This window comes from Cheilinus undulatus, linkage group 7 (genome assembly GCF_018320785.1).
Source record: "Cheilinus undulatus linkage group 7, ASM1832078v1, whole genome shotgun sequence".
Lineage (NCBI taxonomy): Eukaryota > Metazoa > Chordata > Actinopteri > Labriformes > Labridae > Cheilinus > Cheilinus undulatus.
This window is the reverse complement of record NC_054871.1, coordinates 25,648,851-25,669,472: the sequence shown is the minus strand read 5'-3', so window position 1 is coordinate 25,669,472 and position 20,622 is coordinate 25,648,851. Positions and strand designations below refer to the sequence as shown.

Below are 20,622 nucleotides of genomic sequence, written 5' to 3'. Positions count from 1 at the left end.
ACCTGTATGGTGAGACTTATTCACATCATGCATTAAACATCTACTTTCCTTGTCTCTAATCTGGCATTTAAAGCACTCCTCCTCCTGAGCCACACTCAATAACCTCACACTGCCTGACTCTTACAAACATTACATCATCCACATCAAAAATTAATAACCAACAACACTCTGTGACTAAGTGTTAGCATACATTAGAGAGAGCTTTGACAAAACAAGTTATATGCCAATGTTATTGACGACAACACACAATCACAGCCCTGGCTGGTGGTCCAGATTGTGTGATTACATTAGACATGTGGAGAAAACAGTATGAATGGTTAGGTCAAAACAGATGCTGTATACAGGAGGACCAAACCTCCACAAAGCCTCAAAACAGCACAGGATTTGATTAACACAGAGACCCTTCTTTTTCTAACCATATGCTTAATCTTCTTATCCAGTAACCTTAGCTTCACAGACAGGGCTTTTTGACTAATGGGACCAATGAGAGTATGGTTATTTAAGGTGCGCCAATACCTAATGATACAGTGTAGTTTAAAATAATACAACCTCCACACTTTAATAATACACAGTTTGAAACAGAAGCTGTCTGCATTATCCAAACAAGATGTTAAGCAGTAGTTGGTGTCTAAAACTTTGAATTTTGCTAATGCTGTTTTCAAACAAGTATTTATAATGTGTGATTTTTTAAAATATTGTATTAAGGTTTAAAATTTGGCTGACGATGCTTCGTGACAATAAGGTTGTCAAAAATTTTGGTACGTTACATTTTAATTGCACATTTTTAAGTATACAATAGTTGCTTTTTCAAAATTCATAGTATCAAAAGTACAAAACTCAACAGTAACCTTAACCCCAATAGAAGAACTACTATCTAAATTGCACAAATTATTTGAAACAACTCAGTATTGTGTGTCTTGGACTAGTACTTTTGTTTCATCAATATCGACAAGAGTATAGATGTGAGTATCAAGTGTGACAGTTCCTTTAAAAGCTTGCTGAAGTCAGTACTTTTATTTGATTAGTGTGGCTTGTAAGTAATTTAAGTTTTCACCACACATCAACAAGTGGAAGGATTAGACCTGCAATCATTAAATCACGTTGCGCCAAAATGCACAAAGACCACAAGTCAAGTCTTTCTGCCTCACTAGCAAAAGAAAAAAAAAAGTAAAAAGCAAGCTTAGTTCAGTCCATGCCCAACAGGAAAGCTCAAATATTTTCTAGTTTATGAAACAGAAGCGATTAAACAAACTTTTCTAGCAGCTTGCTCAATCTTTCCCTCTGCAGATCAGCCAAGCATTGGGATTGCACGCTCCCTCTCTCTCTGACCAGAATAACAAGCATCCTGCTGAGCAGCTGCTTCACACCAACAGGACAGCTCCCTCCAACCAGCACAGCATCACAGCAATTATGTGATCCACCACCCTTCACCTGTCTTTCACCTTCATCTCAGTGTCAACAACAGACACAGTTTTAGCTTTGTTTTAGCTGTGCGTGATGGGGTTGCTGCAGACGTTTTTCTAGCTGGTCATAGTCTTTCAGGATTATGTTTGCAAGCAGTGACAGATGCAACAGCCAAAAGCTAAGTGTCACAAGACATTACATTCAGAGGAAGACCCCTGCTGTTTTCATGCTAAAGCTAACCCACAAACCATATATAAACACCTCCAGAGCGAAGACTAGAGGTTCCATCACTCCTACACTATTTACTCACACTTGTGTTGTATTGTGTAGTGCAATTCTACGATATACTTCAAACCTTGCCACTATAACCCACATAACAAGTGAAAATAAATGTTCACACGCTGTGCCAACCACGTTTTTTCTCCCTAACATAATATTTGTCTTTTCTCTAACACTGACATTTTGTTTCTTATATTATTACTGGGTAATAGACTGTGGCACGACGTCTGAGCCTAGGCTAAGAGGTTCAACAATCAGTGCTTGCTACCTGTCTCCACACTTATCTATGCTAGCATCAACTAGCAAGCTATGCTAGCAACCATAATAACCACTGTGTAAGTGACCAAAAGAAGAAACACCTGTATTCCTTCATTTTAACAATAGTCTCCATGGTGTCACCTAGCTGCATACAGGTGATGCTAAACGGCTAGCCTGCTTCACACTTAGCCGGTAAATATGTTATGGACGTTACCCTCTTTCACTCCAGGTAGTTTATTCATGTCGATGCTAACGTTACACTCAGCCATGTTGTCACCGATAGTAACTCAAAAACACGTTGACGGTGAATGACGCTTCCGCGTTTCTTCCGAAGGTTAACCGCAGGCTGATTGATCGCCTTCACTCCCAAACCCGATTGATGGTTCAGGTGCTGGACGGCCCTTTTGATTAGTTTCGGTGGCCACCCTCCCTCGGTACGTCGCTGCTGTAATTGCCTGCTGTAGCTAGCGCGTCAGGTTTTCTACGAGCGTCCCTCCCCTCCCTGATCCTGCCTACAACCAGCCAGTCAAGGTACAGGGCTCCACACGCAGTTTCCGCTACCAGATGCCAAAATAAGAGACTTGGAATAAAACAAACTTTGGAATTAAAAATATAATAGAAATAAAAAAGAACTAGCCACTTACAGTGAAAAACAACTACTTAAGAGAAATAGCTATGTAACCACTAAAAATCATTTCTCCCAATGACGGAATAATGATCACTTTTAGTGTTAGCAAATGTACTCTCCAGTTTGTGAACATGCACTATCATTTATCTGTCAAGGACTTCAGCTTAAGTCCCTTTGCTAAAAAACATGAGAAAATATTTCTTCCCCACAAAAATAATGAAACCGGTTTAAACCTTTAAAAATGCTTTTGTTTCTTTTTGTTCATGTCATACTGAAGACGGCCTGCCCACAGAGCTGGCGGGGCCCCTGACAAACACAGAATGGGCTCTTCCCAGTTATAATTTATTGAAAGTGTTTATGTATGTGTTGGATCAAAAGCATTGGAATTACTCTTGATGCCATTTTTATCAATTTTGCACACTTTTTTCACCAACAATTGCCTCTCTTGACCCATTTTTTGCCACCTTTTTATCAATTTTCACCACTTTTCTGCCCATTACTGCATCTTTAAAACTAATTTGGCCTCTTTCAGCCAGTTTTTTCCACGTTTTAATCCAATTTCAACACTTTCTGCCAATTTTTGCTCCATGAAGCCATGCAACTGTTTTTTATGCCAGTTTAACCTATTTGACGACTTTCTGCCTATTTTTTCCTGTTAATCTGTTATCCCACTTTTAACCCCCTTTTGCCACTTTCAGCACATGTTGGCACAATAAAGACATTTTTGCTACTTCAAAATCCTCTTTCACCACCTTTTCTGCCCATTTACACCATTTTTGAATCTTTATAAACCCTCACCAATATTTTTACCCATTTTGCCCTTTGTTAACCAATTGTTGCCACTTTCCACCTATTTTTGCTTCCCTTAACCCAATTTTTCCACATTTAATACATTTTGCCACTTTTTACCCATTTGTATTGTATTTCAAAGAAATGTGTTTCCATTTTGAAGAAGTATACATATTGAAGACCCACAGTAGGGAATGACCCCGCCCCTCTAACACTCCAATATAAAATCCCAGAGCAGTTCATCTCAGTACAGTCTGTTGTTAGCTGATGTCCCTGCCTTTATTGAAAGTTAAATGTTGTTTTTTGTTCATTGTGAGATAAATTTGCCAAATCTATCAGACACAGTGGTCTATGGATCATTTAAAGCAGCATTACTCAAACCTGCTCAACCAAAGAGCCAAAATGTAAAAAAAAAAAGCCTTTGAAAGAGCCACAATGTAAGCAGTGAAAAGTGGCAAAAACTGATTAAAGTGGCAATAAAAATAAGTAAAATGTGGCAAATAATGGTCAAACAGCTGCAAAAAAGTGGCAAAAGGGGCAAAAAGGGGCAAAGTAGGCTTAAAATGGCAAGAAGTGGTGGCAAAGTGGAAAAACAGGGAGAAAAGTGGCAAAATAGGGCAGAAAGTGGCAAAAATGGATGAGAAGTTATCAAAAAATAGTTACAGGTGGGAAAAAATGGCAAAAAAAAAACCCCTGCAAAAACATGGCAAAAAAATGAGTGTAAAAGTGACTAAAATAGGCAAAAATGTGGGAAAAATTGTCAAAAAGCAGAAAAGAGTGGCAAGAATGCTGAAAAAGTGGCATTTAATGGCAAAGCATGGCTTAAATGGGCGAAAAGTGGCAAAAATTGCAACAAAGGAAAAGAAATGCAAATAGCAAAAATCAGGATAAAAGAGGAAAAAACTGGTGGCAAAAATGGGATAGAAGTAGTAAAAATGGGCAAAAAGTGGAAAAAAGGGCAATGGAAACATACAGAAAAAAAAATAAAGATGGAAAAACAAAAGATAACCGTATTATTGTGGGGATTCAAACTGATTAGTGACTTGCAATGGATAATTTCTGAGGTCATAGTTTTGCTTTATAAAGGTTTTCTGGGGAATGATATTTCAAATTAAGACATAAAAGAGCCACATGTTGAGTATCACTAATTTAAAGCATCATAACAGGGATCTAAACCAGAAAACTGACTTTGTTTCTTCTCTGGCACAGAGCCAGGCCGCTGCATTCTGCTCATAAGGTCAACATTCAGATTGTAACACTTGTTTAACCTGAGAGGATGTATTTCTCCTGAGTGGGAGTGGCTCCAGCTCATTCAACAGACACGCCCACATCATCCTGGAGCAGATCTTACTGCCTCATTTTTAAAGATTTTGAAGCTTAATTTCATAAACGTAAAGATGCTTAAGTTAACTGAAATTTGATTTAGGGGTTCATAGCACGGTGACCTGTCATACAAAAAAACCTAAATACAGATTCATTTTCACCTTACAGGGTCTTTAAGAATATTTTTTTTTAAATGCTGTTTATTATTTAGGTATAAAATAACATATGGTTGTTATAAGTTTTTACAATGATCTGTGATTTTACTGACCTCTATGGGCCCTCAATTTGGCTTGGCCCCAGCAAACCCTCCTCTTTACCCCACCTGTGGCTGGCCTCGTATTGAAAAACTGTGTGATAGGAAAAAGAAACCATGCTTTGATATATAGTTGAAACCAAAGATTCAAGCTTTGGCTTGTTTGTATTAAACACATTCTAAATACATGTATTTTTATTTAAATGGTATAATTTGAGTGGAAACATTTGAACATAGGTCAAGACTTTTTTTTGCTATGGTCTTTTCATTTCTAACCCATCCCATATAAAAGTCACGGTGCGCCATGTTTAACCTTTCTTAAGGGACAAATACCATTCTTTTATTTTATTTTATTTTTTAATTCTGCAGCAAAAATGCGCTGTTGCGATCCACAAAACTATTGTGATATTGTAGCCTAAACCCTGCGCCTGTTAAACGCTACTCGCGCCTTTTAGATTTTTTCATCCCATTTCCGGTATCATCCCAGCTACATGAGGCTAACTTGACAAATCTGTCTCCACAAGGTTCAGTGACCGTAGACATCTGCAGCTGCAGATACAAGACGTCTTTACCACGCAGCGAAAAGGAGCACATCCCCTCGGGCTCTATCTGTGAATAAAATTGCCTCTAAGGTACTCTCTATTACTCGGTCATAACTAGAAAACAGACAAAGCAGACATTCTCACTTGTTAATGCCGGTGATAGAGACATACATTTATGAGTGATTGTGTAGTGCACATCTTCGTGCTATTCCTGTTCATTTGCTCATTGACATAGACATACAGAGACACAAACACACAGAGTATCATATGGTCTGACAGTAGCTGGTTTTAAATGTGATTAACATCATTGCTCCCTCTAGTGCTCAGTGTGTACCACAGCCTACACTTGACAAGAAATATACTGGCATTTTAGATTGGAATCTAAAATGCTACTGACAAAATAGGTTCAGTATATGCGCCAATAGCTGAAATATCTCACCTTTTAAACAAGAATGCCAAAGCAAAGACAAAACTAAAAGACATCAAGCCTTTAAGCAAAGGAAAATGTACATAATTCAAACATATTTTCAGCTGATGGGGGCAAAACTGTAGCATAATTTCCAAGTAATGCCGTTAGTTGCCTAACATTTACTTTTAAATGGTTGTTACAGCTGAAATTGAGCACATTGTTGTTAGTCAAAAAACTAATAACATCAGAATTATTGCCAAAAAAAAAAAAGAAAAGAAAAATGCTAAATGCCTCTGAGTAAGCATTCACAATAATCAGTTGATGTTATCGGACCATTTACAGGTGGATCACTAACACCATTAGTTGACACTTACAAAATGTGTCCATAGTTAATGCTGAATTAGAGCTGCTGTTTGTTTTAAAATGACATGTTATGGGGACAGAGTGGCCCTGACCTCTCTCATGAGTGATCGGTGGACTAGTGGAGCAGAAACAGGATCAATAACCTCACATCTTTGGCTCTACGTCACATACAATAATTGCATTGATAAAACTCAGAACCAATTTTGTTGTAAGACTTTAAACTTTATTGCTATATCTGCTAAAGAAAAGATGTACTTGGTTCATACAGCTCAAATGTATTGAACATTAATACAGAGTGTTTATGTCTGAGTGTTTTATTCAAATCCCTGATTTATTGTACATTCATGACAGGTTCAGGATGGGACACAGCAAACGTCAACAGGCTCATAAGTCACTTCTGACAGGGAGCAGACCAGCCAGGTAAGCTTTTAGGAGTCCCTCATTAGAAGGTCCCAGTTGGCTCATTTCCCTACATGCACAGTGGCTGACCCCCTGGCAGAGCTATGAGACCTGATTTCCCTGATGCACAAAATAGACTCAGTAGGTGTTGGGTAGTTGGCTTGGCTTCAGTGATGGATGTTCCTTCAGCCCCAAATCAGCTGAGATGGAGGAGCTGATGTGCGGCTATAATGCACTTAGAGACTGAATCAATCTACTAAACTCTCCTTCTCCAGTGTGGCTATTTAAAGAAGCAATTAATGTAAAAGAAAAAGACTTGCTAGTGCCAACATCTGATTGTGGCCTCTCATAACCAGCCGGCTGATTGATAACTTCCACTCTCCTGTCAGACTGATTTAAGGTTTGTGGCCTCGCCTACAACGTCAGATCTCCGTATTTCACTCAGACTGTCCACGGTCCTCATGAAAAGGAGCCTATTGACAAAAGCAACGATGACTAGCTATTGATTTTGTACGCAATAGTTCTGGCTCCTCCTCCCGGCCCTGAAAGGATAAATATATTGATGGGATGGACCTGGGGCAGTAGTTTCTTGCCTTGCTTCGGGGCGAATCATAGTGCGGCTAGTGTTTGGAGGCTCACAATGAGTAGTATGGACAAGGTGACAGTTTATAACAGCTGCTTAGGACTCCTGGCTTTGTTACTTCTGCAAGGAGTGCTTAATGTGGAGGGAAGGAGCATATTCAACCCAGGTGAGTATGCAGGTTTTACAATAATACAAAGCTGCATGCAATCAGTGCACCTTTTAATTTAGTCATATTATTAGATAAATGGATTACAAAGAGGCAACAGGTGTGGAGATAATTTCAACATGGGATGTGAATGCCTTTATTGTTATGTTTGATGGTATTTATTGCTCCTGAAACAGCTTCTGTTATATTCAGGAAACCATGTTTTTAATCCAAAAGAAGACACAGATTCACAGAGCAAGATCCTAGCACTGTTACTACGCAAGAGCTTAGTTCCTGTTGAAAAGGACGATCCTCTTGGTAAGAGATCAAATAAAATGTTTTGTTCATTATAATTGGGGGGGGGGGGGGTGTAAAAAATTGATTTTAACTAATTTTTTTTTCTGCAGGGCTTGAACTGGCCAATAAATTGGCTGAATTAGAGGAGGTAAGGAATCCAGATTCAACTTGAATAAACTTTTACAGTGAAAAAGACAAGGTGGGAACACTTTGGAAGGTAAACTTATTGGGAAAAAAGGTTTAAAAATATATATATTATTTTGAAAAATAATAGGTCATAATTATTTTCAAAGTTAAAAAAATCTTTAACAAATATATACATATAAAATCCATAAATTTTATATATATATATATATATACGGGCTAATATTAGAAATACTAGGAAAAAGGAAATTAAATAAAGCTTAGGAGAAAATTTATTTAGATTAAACTATATGGCGTTTATATCTGCAATATCAACAATCACTCTAATATCTAACACTGTTTGTTTAGATAATAATAATAATAATAATAATAATAATAAAATATATATATATATATATATAGAGAGAGAGAGAGAGAGAGAGAAATATTCTTTAAAAATAATGTGTCTAAATTATTTAAATTTTTTTTACATTTTTTTAACAGATATATAAATTTAAAATTTAAAAAAAATCACAGATAGAAAGACAGCTAGATTTATTCTGGTTTATCACACTCTGTTGCCATCAAACAGCTGGGTGTATAAGCTTTGTAACTTTGATGGAACACATGTAGAAACATCTCTTTGCCCCTAGCTTTTATAATTTTGTGAATAAAATCTTGATTCTACAGATTAACACCCACCTCGATTAACTAGTAAGTGGACAATCTGTCCTTGGTGTTTTCATTTTTGTGTTTCAAAAGCAAGTAAAAAGTTTTGACACCATTCTGAAGCATGACTTTTCTGATTATTTTCTTACTGTTATCTTTGAATCTACCAGTAATGCATCTCTCTCAAATTGTCCATATATGCAATTAATTGCAATTAACCAATAACAAGACTATGATTAATTAGATTAATTTTCTAATTGACTGACAGCACTATTTGGAATATAAGGAGTTTGTGTCTTCAATATGGGTGCTTGCTCCACTTTCTTATGAAATTGATACTTTTTAAAAAAAAATATGTATTAAAAAACCCTTATTACTGTTATAATTGTTTGTCTTGAAGCTCTCAGGGAGAAAAAAAACCATTTCAGACATAGTTTTAACCAAATGAGCATCTAAACTGAACAACAGGTGATGTAAGATGTGCCAAGAGGTTGTGCAATATGCCAGTATGCCACTACTGCCAGAAGTTTGCTTTTTATGTAGATGTAGAAAATTGTTATATGGATATACTGCTGCTACAGGATGTAATGTTATGTGTTCTGTATGATCTTTATGTATGTATTTATTGATTTTGTAACTGTGGAACAGAGTCCAGGATAAATTTTCCTACGGGGACATTAAAGTCTATCTTATCTTAGACTGCACAATGAAATTAGGTACTTAAATGCTATTAATGTGTTTTTGCAATTCAGACGGTGTGCAGGGTAGTGCCTGCATATTTTGATCTTTAAACACTAAGACTGATCCATCAACAGGTTGCTGTGGTATTAAGACTAGCGTCACTATGCTTGAAATTTATTTGTGATTGCGCCTACATTTAAAACTTTGGTAATGCAACAGCACTAATGTGTAGTACAAAAATATTCTGAATGAAAACTCGTTGGCCGAGCCCGTAAACAGACGGTGTATTTACTGTTTTATGTCTCATGCATACAGCTGCAGGCACTGAAAGAGGACTTGATGCTGGAGAGGGAGATCACAACCAATCTAGCAGAGGGCAAATCTATAAGCAGAAAGAGAGGAGAACGTGAGTAAAAATACAGACTGATCAATGTCAGTCACTCATAACTGCTTTATATTTTGTCAGTAACATCTCTGTGTTTTTCATCTATAGCTTGTTTCTGGAAGTACTGTGTCTGACAGAGGAGGACCACCACTGTGACCGTTTGCTGCAAAGCCCCACATAGCCTTAAGACTCCAAACACCAGTAATATAATCACATTATATTTTATCCCAGCAATATAGAGTTGTATAAGTCATCAGTAAGCCTGTCATTTCCATCACATTGATAGAAAATCTCAGCCATGGATGTACATCTTTATTCTGTAAATAATCTGCTGTTCACTGGAAATACTTGAGGGTCAGGCATGATGACTTCATGTACTGGAGGGAAAATGATTTTATTATCAGCAGGGACATCTACTTTCTGCTTGGTTTTGTCGCTCTCTTGTGGCAGATTTGTGCATACAATTTAGTTTGTGTACTGCTGCATACAAACATCTTATGTCTCTGCTTTTAGAAACACACAGCTGTACATGTTCCAGATTAAATAAAAATATAATGTGAATATGTATATTTTGGGGTGTTTTCTCTTGTTTTAATCCTTTGTGCAATGAATGGACTCTCAACAGATTTCATACAGAGAATTTTCCTTTTATTTTTCTGTTAAGTCAAAACCAAAACAAAGATTTTAGAGAACAAAATGTCATAGGACTCCAATTCTTTATTTACTTCAGAAATTAAATATGTTTAAATGTTAAAATGGATCACTTGGAGGTTAGCTGTTTGATCCCCATCCTGCAGCAGGACACTTTACCCAGAATGACTCCGCCTGCTGAGTCAGTGCCATGTAAATGAGTATTAATGTAAAGGAGTGGGATTAGCTGATACTGAAGAACACTCGACACAGCAGCAGTTTTTAAATGTGGTGACTAGGGGTGGGAGTGACCTGCGGTGTAAAACACACTCTGAGTAGTCAGATGACTAGAAAACTCTACAAGCTCAAGTTCATTTACCATTCAGTATGCACAAGTGTGATGACAGGTGAATTACTGTGCAGTGGAGTTTATCTGAATTGCTCTGTTGAAGGCGGGTGACATCTCTGAGTCATTGCTTTGTATAAATAATGGGTGAGCTGTTGTGAAGAGATGTGAATCACTCTGTGGATGATGAACACAGGAGTTTATTTAGTCTGCTTTCAGTGAGAGCAGACTGCACTCACAGCAGCACTTAACAAAGAGTTCAACAGTGAGTCTGCAGTGACACTTTCAGGGATTATAAAAGCAGTTCTACTTGACCCATAACACACAAAGATGGACTTTGGTGTAGTCTTTAAGTAAAACGAGGTAGGGATGTCACTATATTCTTCAATGAAAGAAGCAGAATATTTTGATAGTGAAATCATTGATTATTCATTTAGACTTCTCTTTCTTCTCAATCTACATATAGGACATAAACTTATTAGTATTCTATTTTACTGTATATTAAGATGGACAGAGCATCAGGCTCCTGGGAGGGTGGCAAAAAAGTTAGAGCTCCCCCTGCTGACTAGCTGGAATATAGGTCAATAACTTCAATGATGATATAGGAGACTTATACCAGATGATTAACAGATAGGACATGTGTCAAACTATAACAATAACCTGCACCTCAGAAATATATTTTTCCTAAACCTGGATTTCTTTTAAAATTATCACGAGGATCTATATCCAATATACAATTTTATTTTATTCTTAAGATACTAAAAACCCTACATGTAGCGCCATGATTGACATCTCTGTTGACAAAGGGGGCTTCTTACAATGTCAATAGAATATCTATATCATTAAAAGTTTTTTTAAATTTAAATTTAATTCAGAAAGTGAGAAATATTTCAAGATTTGTTTTTGTTTTGCTGTAAGCTGTAATCTTGATGACTGAAAAAAAAATCTCACAATATTAGAATGTTACAAAACAATCATAAAGAGGCTTTATCATAAAAACCTGCCACCCTTCAGTAAAGTTACATTAATTTATCCACTCACGTATTCCAGCTCCTTTTGCATGAATTACTGCATCTATGTCATGTGGCATGAAGCCAGTCAGTCCGTGGCACTGCTCGGGTGTTATGAAGCCCAGGTGGCTCTGATAGCAGCTTTCAGCTCGTCTGTATTGTTGGGTCTGGTATCTCTCATCTTCCTCTTGATATTTCCCCAAAGATTCTCTTTGGGGTTCAGGTCAGACTAGTTGGCAATCAAACACAATAACACCATGGTCAGCAAACTAGTTCCTGGTAGTTTTGGCTTCACTGAGGGCAGGTGCCAAGTCCTGCTGGAAAAGGAAATCAGTATCTCCATAAAGCCTCTCGGTAGATGTAAACATGAAGTGGTCTAAAATCTCCTGGTAGATAACTGACAGCATTGACTTTGGACTTGATAAAGTACAGTAGACAAACAGCAGCAGATAACATGACACCCTAAACCATCACTGACTGTGGAAACTGAAAACACTGGACTTCAAACACCTTGGGTTCTGTGCCTCTCTGATCTTCCTCCAGGCTCTGGGACCTTGATTTTCAAAGGAAATGCAAAATTATCCTAAAAAGGACTTTGGGCCACTGAACAACAGTCCAGTTCTTTTTCTCCTTCACTCAGGTGAGACGCTGATGACATCTGTGGTTCAGGGTTGGCTTGAGGATAGGAATTCGACACTTGAAGCCCATTTCCTGCACACATCTGTGTATGGTGGCTCTTGATCCACTGATCAAGCATAAGTCCACTCCTTGTGAAGCTTCGCTCTGAAGGCTGAGCTCATCCCTGCTGCTTGTGCACTTTTTCTTACCATTCTTTTCTTCTCCAGTCAACTTTCAATGAATATGCTCTGATACAACACTATGGAGGATGACAATGATTGTCTTCATTAATTTTACATACTGTTAACTTAGTTTTACATCTACCTATTTTTCTACATTTCAATCGCATTTCAACACCTTTTCTGCACATTTTGTGACACTATTAACCCAGTTCGCCACTTTTTAATCCAAACAGAGACATTGTGCTTGAAAATGGCAGTTCCTTTGGCAATTTTTGAGTTATATGGACTTTTCATGAGTATTTGTATTTTTCTGAGGTGACTTTTTCTGAACAGCAGGTAAAAAAAGGAGAGGCTGGAGTTTACCAGTCTCATTTCTTTACTGCTGTGTCACTGTAAAGCCTCAGAAAACAAGGAAAAGTTTAATCTTCTTCACAGAGCTCAGACTCGGACTGTTCTGTCAAGATAAGTCCACGGGAAATGACCCAGCATCCTTTGTGTCACTCATATGATTAAAAAAAAGCAACATTATGTCAAGTAGAGGATATTATGTTTAATATACAGGCTTTTCAGTTTCTGATAGAGACTAAGATAGGAAAGAAGTCCTTATAAGAAGAGAAACTGAGTGGATAAAATAGATGGTAATTCTGAGTATTTTCTGTTCAAATTATATTGAAAGTAAACCTGCATGTTTACATGCAGGGTGTTTCTATTAGATTAACACAAGTGTCTTTAATGCATATGTTGTGCATAGAAACACATGATTTAAACGTTTTGAGAAAAATCTAAAAATAAAGTCTTATGTAGGTTGCCTTTGTTGTGCAATGCATTCTGGGTAGTGTTGCCAGATGATTGTGCTTCTATCACATCTTTCTTACGACCTGTCATCCTTATAGCTTTTTTAAATTTTTACCTAAGTGCAGTTCAAGTATAGAGAGCAATGAGGTGGAAGCTGCTGTGATGTAGAGAGTGACACAACAAACAAAATCTAATTTTCTGAGACTGCTTAACATTGTCCCTGCCTATAAAAAGAAAACCATAGTAGTTAAACTGAACATAATTGTGGTGTAAGTCCAACAATAAATTAATGAATACACAATTAAATAAATACTGGGACTATTAAATCACACAGCAAGTGTTTCAACTTTGATGCCTACAATTAATGACATTATCAAGCTGAATAAATCTGCAGGACATCAGTTTGTAGCAGATAATGTTTATCCCATGGTTTAGTAACTTAGTTAGAGTTTATTTTGAACATGTAATAAAGGAAAAAAGTAAAGAAAAACAGGTAACAACAGTCACACAGTCAAAATAAAAATTAAAACAACACTTAATAATGTGGTTAACATCTCTGAATAGTTTTAGTCCAGCTGGTAAGTGACACGATGATACTTCTACATCCTCTGGTAAAGTCATGGAAGACTTTGGGCAGTCTTTAAATTGAGCAGATGACAGGGTGACATGATAAATTTGGTGTCCATCTCTACAAACAACCACAGAGAGGAAACCACAGCAGCACGATCACACTGTCATACTTACAACCATGGATTCTGACTTCAGAGGTCAGTATAACATTTTATTATTTTGGTGTTGAGTGAAATTAGATTTTAGTACCCTTTGGAATAATGAATTATTTTACATTTAGCTATTGATTGTATTTCTTTTTTTTATGACTCACAGATTAAGTGTCCCTAATTTTATTTTGTTTGTTATTTTTTAACATAAAACATTTGATCATATGCATTATTTAAATAATTAAAAGAGTAGATAATTCTGGATTTTTTTTTTTTAATCTTGTGTAAAAAAATTTGAAAAGAAAAAAATTGTCACTGGAATAGAGAAATGTCATGATGATGCACTGCTATATCAGATTTAATGTTGTGTCTCCATTCCATATCATCTAATTAAATGCTTATTTATTTTCATTTTATTTATTTATTTATTTAGTTGTTTTTTCTTAACTGTTCCTTCTCTTTTTATCTGCTATTAATCTTCTTATTTTTGTTTTATTGCTAATGATGTGATGACGTCTTCTTATATGTATGTTCATGGTTTTACTTTCATATAATACCATACTTTCTTTCCCTAGATATGTTCATCTTCTACTATTTTAACTGCCTTCAAGATCATTTATGTATTTTCCTTTCCTTTCAATTATGCTAATTTTGCAGACATCTGTGTCTCAGTTTGTTTTGATTTTCTGTTTGATCATCAAGACTTTCTCTGTTTGGTTTATTGCTGATTTGTTTATCTTGTGAATCCCTGAGCTCTTGCTTTTGCTATGATATTATTATTATTATTATTATTATTATTATTCGTTTTTTTGTGTTGTAATGAAGATTGAGGGTAGGTTTTGATGCTACTTTCATGCTATCTACTGAAGCGTGATGTCAAATTAATTGCAATATGTTGATAATAAGTTTGTTAGGTATGTTTGTTAAGTTTGTTAAGTATGTACAGGAATCCAGTTGTCAAACTAAACTGCCCCTAAACACAGGGGAGCTGTATAGTCTGTCAAATGCAGGAGCTGGCCAGCCAACAAGCACATAAATTCAATCATACCATAGGGCAGTTCCATTAAATAAAGACATTACTACAATGCTGTTTCAGTAATTAACATGTTGTTGTTAAATTCTGTAAATAGGGCCTCGCAGTTGCCTTGTGCGAGCTTATTTAATGTACTTTAGATTAGAAAAAATGCCCAGTGAATGAGCAGATGAGGGCCAGTATGATGCAGGCAGCGTCCTAACAGTGTGGTTAGCATACGAGTATAAGGCAGTGCATGAGTTTGTGGTTTCAGACACAACCAAGATGTAGCAGAAAAGCACTAATCTTAACTTTGTTCAATCTTGCAGGCACCTTGTTTCTGATACTCGCCCTCTTCTTTCTGCCTCAGCTCAGCTGTAACATAAACTGCCCTACTGGCTGCCACTGTGCAGGCGAGGTCATTTGTATTCAGATAAAAAAAATACCAAGGGATCTTCCTCTGAACACAACCAAGCTGCAGCTTTTATACACCACGATGACTGTCCTGAACGAGCACAGTTTTACAGCCCTGCGCTTGCTGACACGCTTCGGTCTGACGAAAAGCCCTCTTCACACCATCCATCCCAGGGCCTTTCAAACCATCCCAAAGCTTAGATCTCTCATGCTTACATCCAATAGCCTCTCTACTCTTCCTGAACTGGTTTTCAATCCGCTGACTGAGCTGGAGCAGCTGTTTTTAGACGAGAATCAACTGGAAACCCTAACCCCAGAGATGTTCAGAGGTCTTGCTGCATTGCAAGAAATGAGCCTGAGCAACAACAAACTGAGAAATCTGCGTTCAGATATTTTCGATGGGTTGACCAGCCTCACATATCTAAACCTAGGCAGGAACCTCATAAAGAAGCTTCCACCTACTATATTTCACAGTTTGATCAATCTTGGCAAGCTGTTTCTCTATGGCAATGAGTTGGAGGTGCTGGAATCTGGCATCTTTGATAGACTTGTTGCCCTTGAGGAGCTGAAAATACAACAAAATCAGATAAGCAGCCTTCCTCCTCAGGTATTCTGGCCATTGAGAAACCTGAAGGTCCTCTCCCTGTCCAATAATCAGCTTCAAACTGTCCCAAAAGAGAGCTTCTACTTTATGCCAATGCTGACAAAGTTTACCATCTATAACAACCCACTACTCTCTCTACCAGACCAACTAATGGGTCACATGCCTGACCTGAGAGCTTTTCATCTGTATGGAACAAACCTCACCACTGTTCCTGGAAACCTGTTTGCTAACATGTCTGGACTCCAGAGTCTTTACTCTGGCACAAATATACAACTGAAAGACTTGCCTTCAGAGCTCTTCTGCTGCCTCCCTGAACTTAAAAATCTCACACTGGAATCCAACAACCTCCATGACCTCCCCCCTAATCTGTTCTCAAGACTAACTTCACTGCAAGTACTGCGTCTTCGTCAAAATAAGCTGCAGAACGTTCCGGGGGACATTTTTCAGGGCCTTGGAAAGCTTTCCATAGTCGATCTGAAGGAAAACAAGCTGAAGACTCTTCCAGGAGATATTTTCTTGTCAAATGTAGCTTTGAGAGAGGTTCATCTGAGTAACAACATCTGGGACTGTACTTGTGGTATCAGAAGAATTGCAGAGTGGATAAGAGAGAATGAGCACATGGTTCCTGACAAAGATGAGACTCTATGTCGTAGTCCGATGGACAAAGTCAGTCGTACCCTCAGCTCTCTACGTGAGGAAGAGTTTGACTTTTGCGATGCCACAACAGCCCTTTACTTAACAACAACTCCTGAAACTCAAACCACCACCTCCCTACCTGATACTGAAGAGTCTCTCCCCACTACTATGACTCCCGAGATCAACAGTGGGCCTCGAACCACCACCTCCCTACCTGATATTGAAGAGTTTCTCCCGACTACTATGACTCCAGAGATCGACAGTGGGCCTCGAACCACCACCTCCCTGCCTGAATTTAAGGACTCTCTCCCCACCACGAGTCCAATAATCGATGACAGGTCTCCTCCTTTCTACGACATGTTGGTGTTTGAGAATGGGCCAGACTTTGTTCACCACAACTTTTACAGTGGCTGGGTGTATGTGTGGTCTCTGCCCTCAGAGACATCCCTGTATGGGTTGCTCATATTTAGTCACATCCTCCTTGTGTTTGCAGGCTTGATCCTTATCCTCGCTACCATGTACAGTATGTATCGCCTGGACAAGATCATGAACAAGCTAATGGCTTAGTATGCAAAAGCTTACAAGTGACAAAATATGCTATCAGTCCTGATGCAGCAGAGACCAAGATAAAGTATCCTTATCTGGGGCTGAAGCGTGTTTGGGAACTTTGTGATTATGGGGTTTCCTGTTGTTGTAAGTAGTATATCCAAGTGCTGCTTCTGGACAGTCACACTTGAAGTATGAAGAAAAGTTAAAGAAGAAAAAAAGCTTTAAAAAAAAGGAGCTTAAAATAGTTTGAAATCTAGTTTTATTACATAATACAGCTTTTTAACTTCAGAGCTACAGGTTGATCAACTCTGGCATTTTATTTTATTTGTTTTCTGTAAATCTATCATTTTTTTATGATCAGAAAAAGGAGCAGAAAAGCCACAGGGGCTGTAAAAGAACATAATTACCACCCTAGAATACCAAGATGCCTATTCAAATGAGATTACAATTACCTGTTGATCTCCATATGTACTGAAATATGTCAGGTAATGTGCCCTGGAATTTTTTTTTTTTTACTGCAGATAACCAACATGGTCGACTCACACAGGATTAAAAATATAGACTTTACAAATTACCAGAAGTCCCTAAAAAATACCAGTCCTATGTGAATAGGGCATGATAAACATTTCGTAAATAAAACGGAGAAAAAGTTCAGAGGTCTGAACTGGGATTCAATTATGTACCCACTGGTTTTATAAATCGAGAAGAGTTTATGAGCAGTGGCTCATTTTAGCTTTATTAGCTTTTGCTAAAGCTAACATTACTACACAAGCTATGTTATTAATGTAACTGTATAAGCCAATGTAGCTAAGTTAGCTTTATCAATGTGAGCTTTAGCAATTGTGCTAAAACTAAAGAAGCTAAGTAGATAATGTACCCACATAGCTTACATAGATATTTGTGATCTTAGCTTCAGCTACGTTAGCTACTTAGTTCCATAATCTATAGCCTGGTTATCTTTAGCAAACATAGCTAAAGCTAACAGATAACATAGATATGTAGCTGTTGTGTTCTTAGCTTTAGTTCTGTAATCTACATAACTCAGTTATCTACGTAGCTTATGCAGCTAATGGGGCTACGTAATATTTCTGGAATATTTGTATTTGTAATCAGATTTTGCTGGTCAGGTTTTTCACTTTTTACTTTTGGTATCCTAAGTCTAAACAGAAGTTTGATTTGATTTCGAATGTTTTAGTGCATATTTCTCTTCTGAGATATACAACGTCTTAGATGAACAGTCTGTGAGTGTGGCTGTCAGGGACAAACCGTCTGCAGCCAGACTATCTTAACAAAAATAAACTTCTTTCCTCTGGGTTTTTCTAACATTTGTGAAGGGATAAGTAATTTTTCTCTGGATCCTGACTTATAATTTACAATTCAGAGGTATGCAATTTATACCTATGCTGTGGTGGGGTAAAAAAACTGTCAACCCACTTAATGATTTAAAGATTTACATAGTTTAGCTCTGAGCTCTCATTATCAATCATGCACAGGATTCTACACAACTAATGTTAGTAATAAACAATTAAATGTATCCTGTCTCTCTTCAGCTGCCATACCAGAACAAAGGCTAAAAGCCCCCAAAGTAATCTTAGTAAGCTTGTTGTTTGGATTTAAGATGGGTCATGTATTTGCCCAAGAAAGCTTTAAAAGTCTAAAGTTAACTGTACTTTATGATAGAAAACAAATATTTGGTAACGATTTATTTTAGTGGGCCACAAGTATCTATTTTATATAAATAAGTGGTCATTTTCTAGTTATTTCTAAAGAATAAGGTGGCAGTGGCCTAGTAATAAGTTGGTATTTTACATAGTAATAAGTTGGAAATATAGTATTACAATTCAATTACATGGTATTTTAACATTACCCCAAACCCATTGCCAAGAAAATACCATATAATTACCAGCGAATTGCCACAATATTACAGGGGTTAGGGTAAGGCTTAGGGTTAGAAGGTCAGGGTTAGGTTAAAATATCACCTTATTACCAGAATATTGCCACAATATGAGAGGGAATTACTTGATAATTAATACATTAGTACTAGGTAAAGACTTCCTTAATATTATCAAGCTTTTACTTGGTAAAATGCCAATTTATCACTAGGCAATTACCACCTTTTTCTTTAGAAATGACTGGATAATTACACTTATTACTACAAAATTACTAGGTAATTATGGCCCACCAAAATAAAGTACTATCAAATATTGCATGCATATTTCATGCACTGGAATAATGTCATGTAATGTAATGTATTCATCCTTTCTGTTATTTTTCATTATCTGTTTTTAATTTGAAAAAGTCTGTTACCCACTACCTTACCATGGACATTTAATATGTTCCCTTGTCCAATTTAAAGGATAATCATGCATCTTTGAGATCTGAGAAGAGCAGCGTTGTGCAGGCAATTTTCTCTCCTTGTAAAAATGTGACAATTATAAAAACTGTCATGGGAAAACTATGTTTTAGCTATAAATGTGCTTTTAACATGAACAGTGTATAATGCTTCTTTCTTTGCATGCTTAATGTGTTGCTTTTTTGTGATTTTATGAATTTCATAATTCCTAAGCTTTTAATCACGAAAGATAAATCTGAAGTCAAATGTCATATAAGACCTCAAAAGAAAAGTCAATTGTCATCAACTGGCACTTGCTATTTGTCTCTCTCTAGTGGTAAAATCTTACAGCAGGCAGCAGTCCTACTTTAAAGTTAGCCTTTTTGTACATTCTTAATCAGTGTTAATATTTGTTGAGGGGAACACTTGTTTCTGTTTTCATGACTGTTTTTCTCTAGCTGAGAAATGTAGGAGAGCCATCAGTCTTGTCTGACTTATTTCCTGCCTCACCGATCAGCAATCATGACCTTTTTCTCATGTTTAAATCTGTCATCTATTTACATCAGACCAAAGCCACATCTTACTCTGTAGCCAATAAAACCAAAACATGCAGCATCATGATCAGACAATATGGTTTATGGATCATGTAGTCAGGACTATCTAAATCTGATAGCCTAGTTGCTGGATCAGGCAGGGCTACACTTTTTTTTTTTTTTTTTTTTTTTGAGATATTGGGCTCATTTCCTTGTATCTAAAAGAAGAGCATATAGACTTGGTAGCCTTCAAATAGAACTTAAAGTACAGATGTTATTGCATGTCCAGAGAATTAGACCAGTTAACCCAGCTATATTAGCTTCACATGTAAACATGACAATGACAATGTAAAGATCAGGAGGAAATGCTGTCCTATTGGTGAGCATCAGGATGCATGTTATCAAACTAGACCGAAGATGTTAGAAAAATGTCAGATGCTCCAGTTTTGTAAAATCAGGGTTTTATGGTGTCTTGGATGTATGTCAGTTGTGTCATACAAAGAGAGCATTTGTTTTTCCTGATGTTCTTATTCAGGCAGGATGTTTGACAATTACGATGGTGCCAATCTGGCTAAACTTCCATTTTATAGCCTGGTTCAGCACAGCAGTGTTTTTAAGCTCAGCTCTATGATAGCAAAAATGACCATCTTATCTGAATCTAAGAAATGAGGGAAAATGTTATTTCCCACTATGACTCACCTCATGGATACTG

The 20,622-nt window shown here is 37.1% G+C and overlaps 3 protein-coding genes across 5 annotated transcripts in view; 2 read left to right on the top strand and 1 right to left on the bottom strand.

The window, feature by feature from the left end:
* Window positions 1-4,980, bottom strand: part of ccdc50a (coiled-coil domain containing 50a) — a 38,083-nt gene extending 33,103 nt beyond the window's left edge. Inside the window, exon 1 of one of the 2 annotated variants that reach the window (XM_041791489.1) lies at window positions 4,950-4,980. Coding sequence is in view for 1 of the 2 variants with exons in the window: in XM_041791488.1 (XP_041647422.1) it covers window positions 2,156-2,210 (55 nt within the window). In the remaining variant the exon portion in view is untranslated. Of the gene's footprint in view, window positions 1-2,155; window positions 2,419-4,949 lie in introns of those variants that run through there. The other variant, XM_041791488.1, reaches the window with a different exon arrangement.
* A 488-nt stretch (window positions 4,981-5,468) lies between these two features.
* uts2d (urotensin 2 domain containing) lies at window positions 5,469-10,044 on the top strand. Of its 2 annotated transcripts, none has more exons than XR_005992126.1 (6): window positions 5,469-5,566; window positions 6,600-6,668; window positions 7,589-7,693; window positions 7,783-7,820; window positions 9,461-9,551; window positions 9,639-10,044. XR_005992126.1 is itself a non-coding variant. In XM_041791952.1 (6 exons), exons 2-6 carry the CDS (start codon window positions 7,210-7,212, stop codon window positions 9,662-9,664), a joined length of 447 nt encoding a protein of 148 aa, XP_041647886.1. In that variant the 5' UTR covers window positions 5,469-5,566; window positions 6,600-7,209; the 3' UTR covers window positions 9,665-10,044. The 2 variants fall into 2 exon arrangements, 1 of the variants encoding a protein (XP_041647886.1); XM_041791952.1 differs by having other exon boundaries at window positions 6,600-7,396.
* A 3,757-nt stretch (window positions 10,045-13,801) lies between these two features.
* LOC121512074 (platelet glycoprotein V) lies at window positions 13,802-19,535 on the top strand. The gene is made up of 2 exons (XM_041791075.1): window positions 13,802-13,878; window positions 15,172-19,535. The coding sequence occupies exons 1-2, from the start codon at window positions 13,860-13,862 to the stop codon at window positions 17,061-17,063; spliced, it is 1,911 nt and encodes a 636-aa protein (XP_041647009.1). The 5' UTR covers window positions 13,802-13,859; the 3' UTR covers window positions 17,064-19,535.
* The last annotated feature ends 1,087 nt before the right edge of the window (window positions 19,536-20,622 follow it).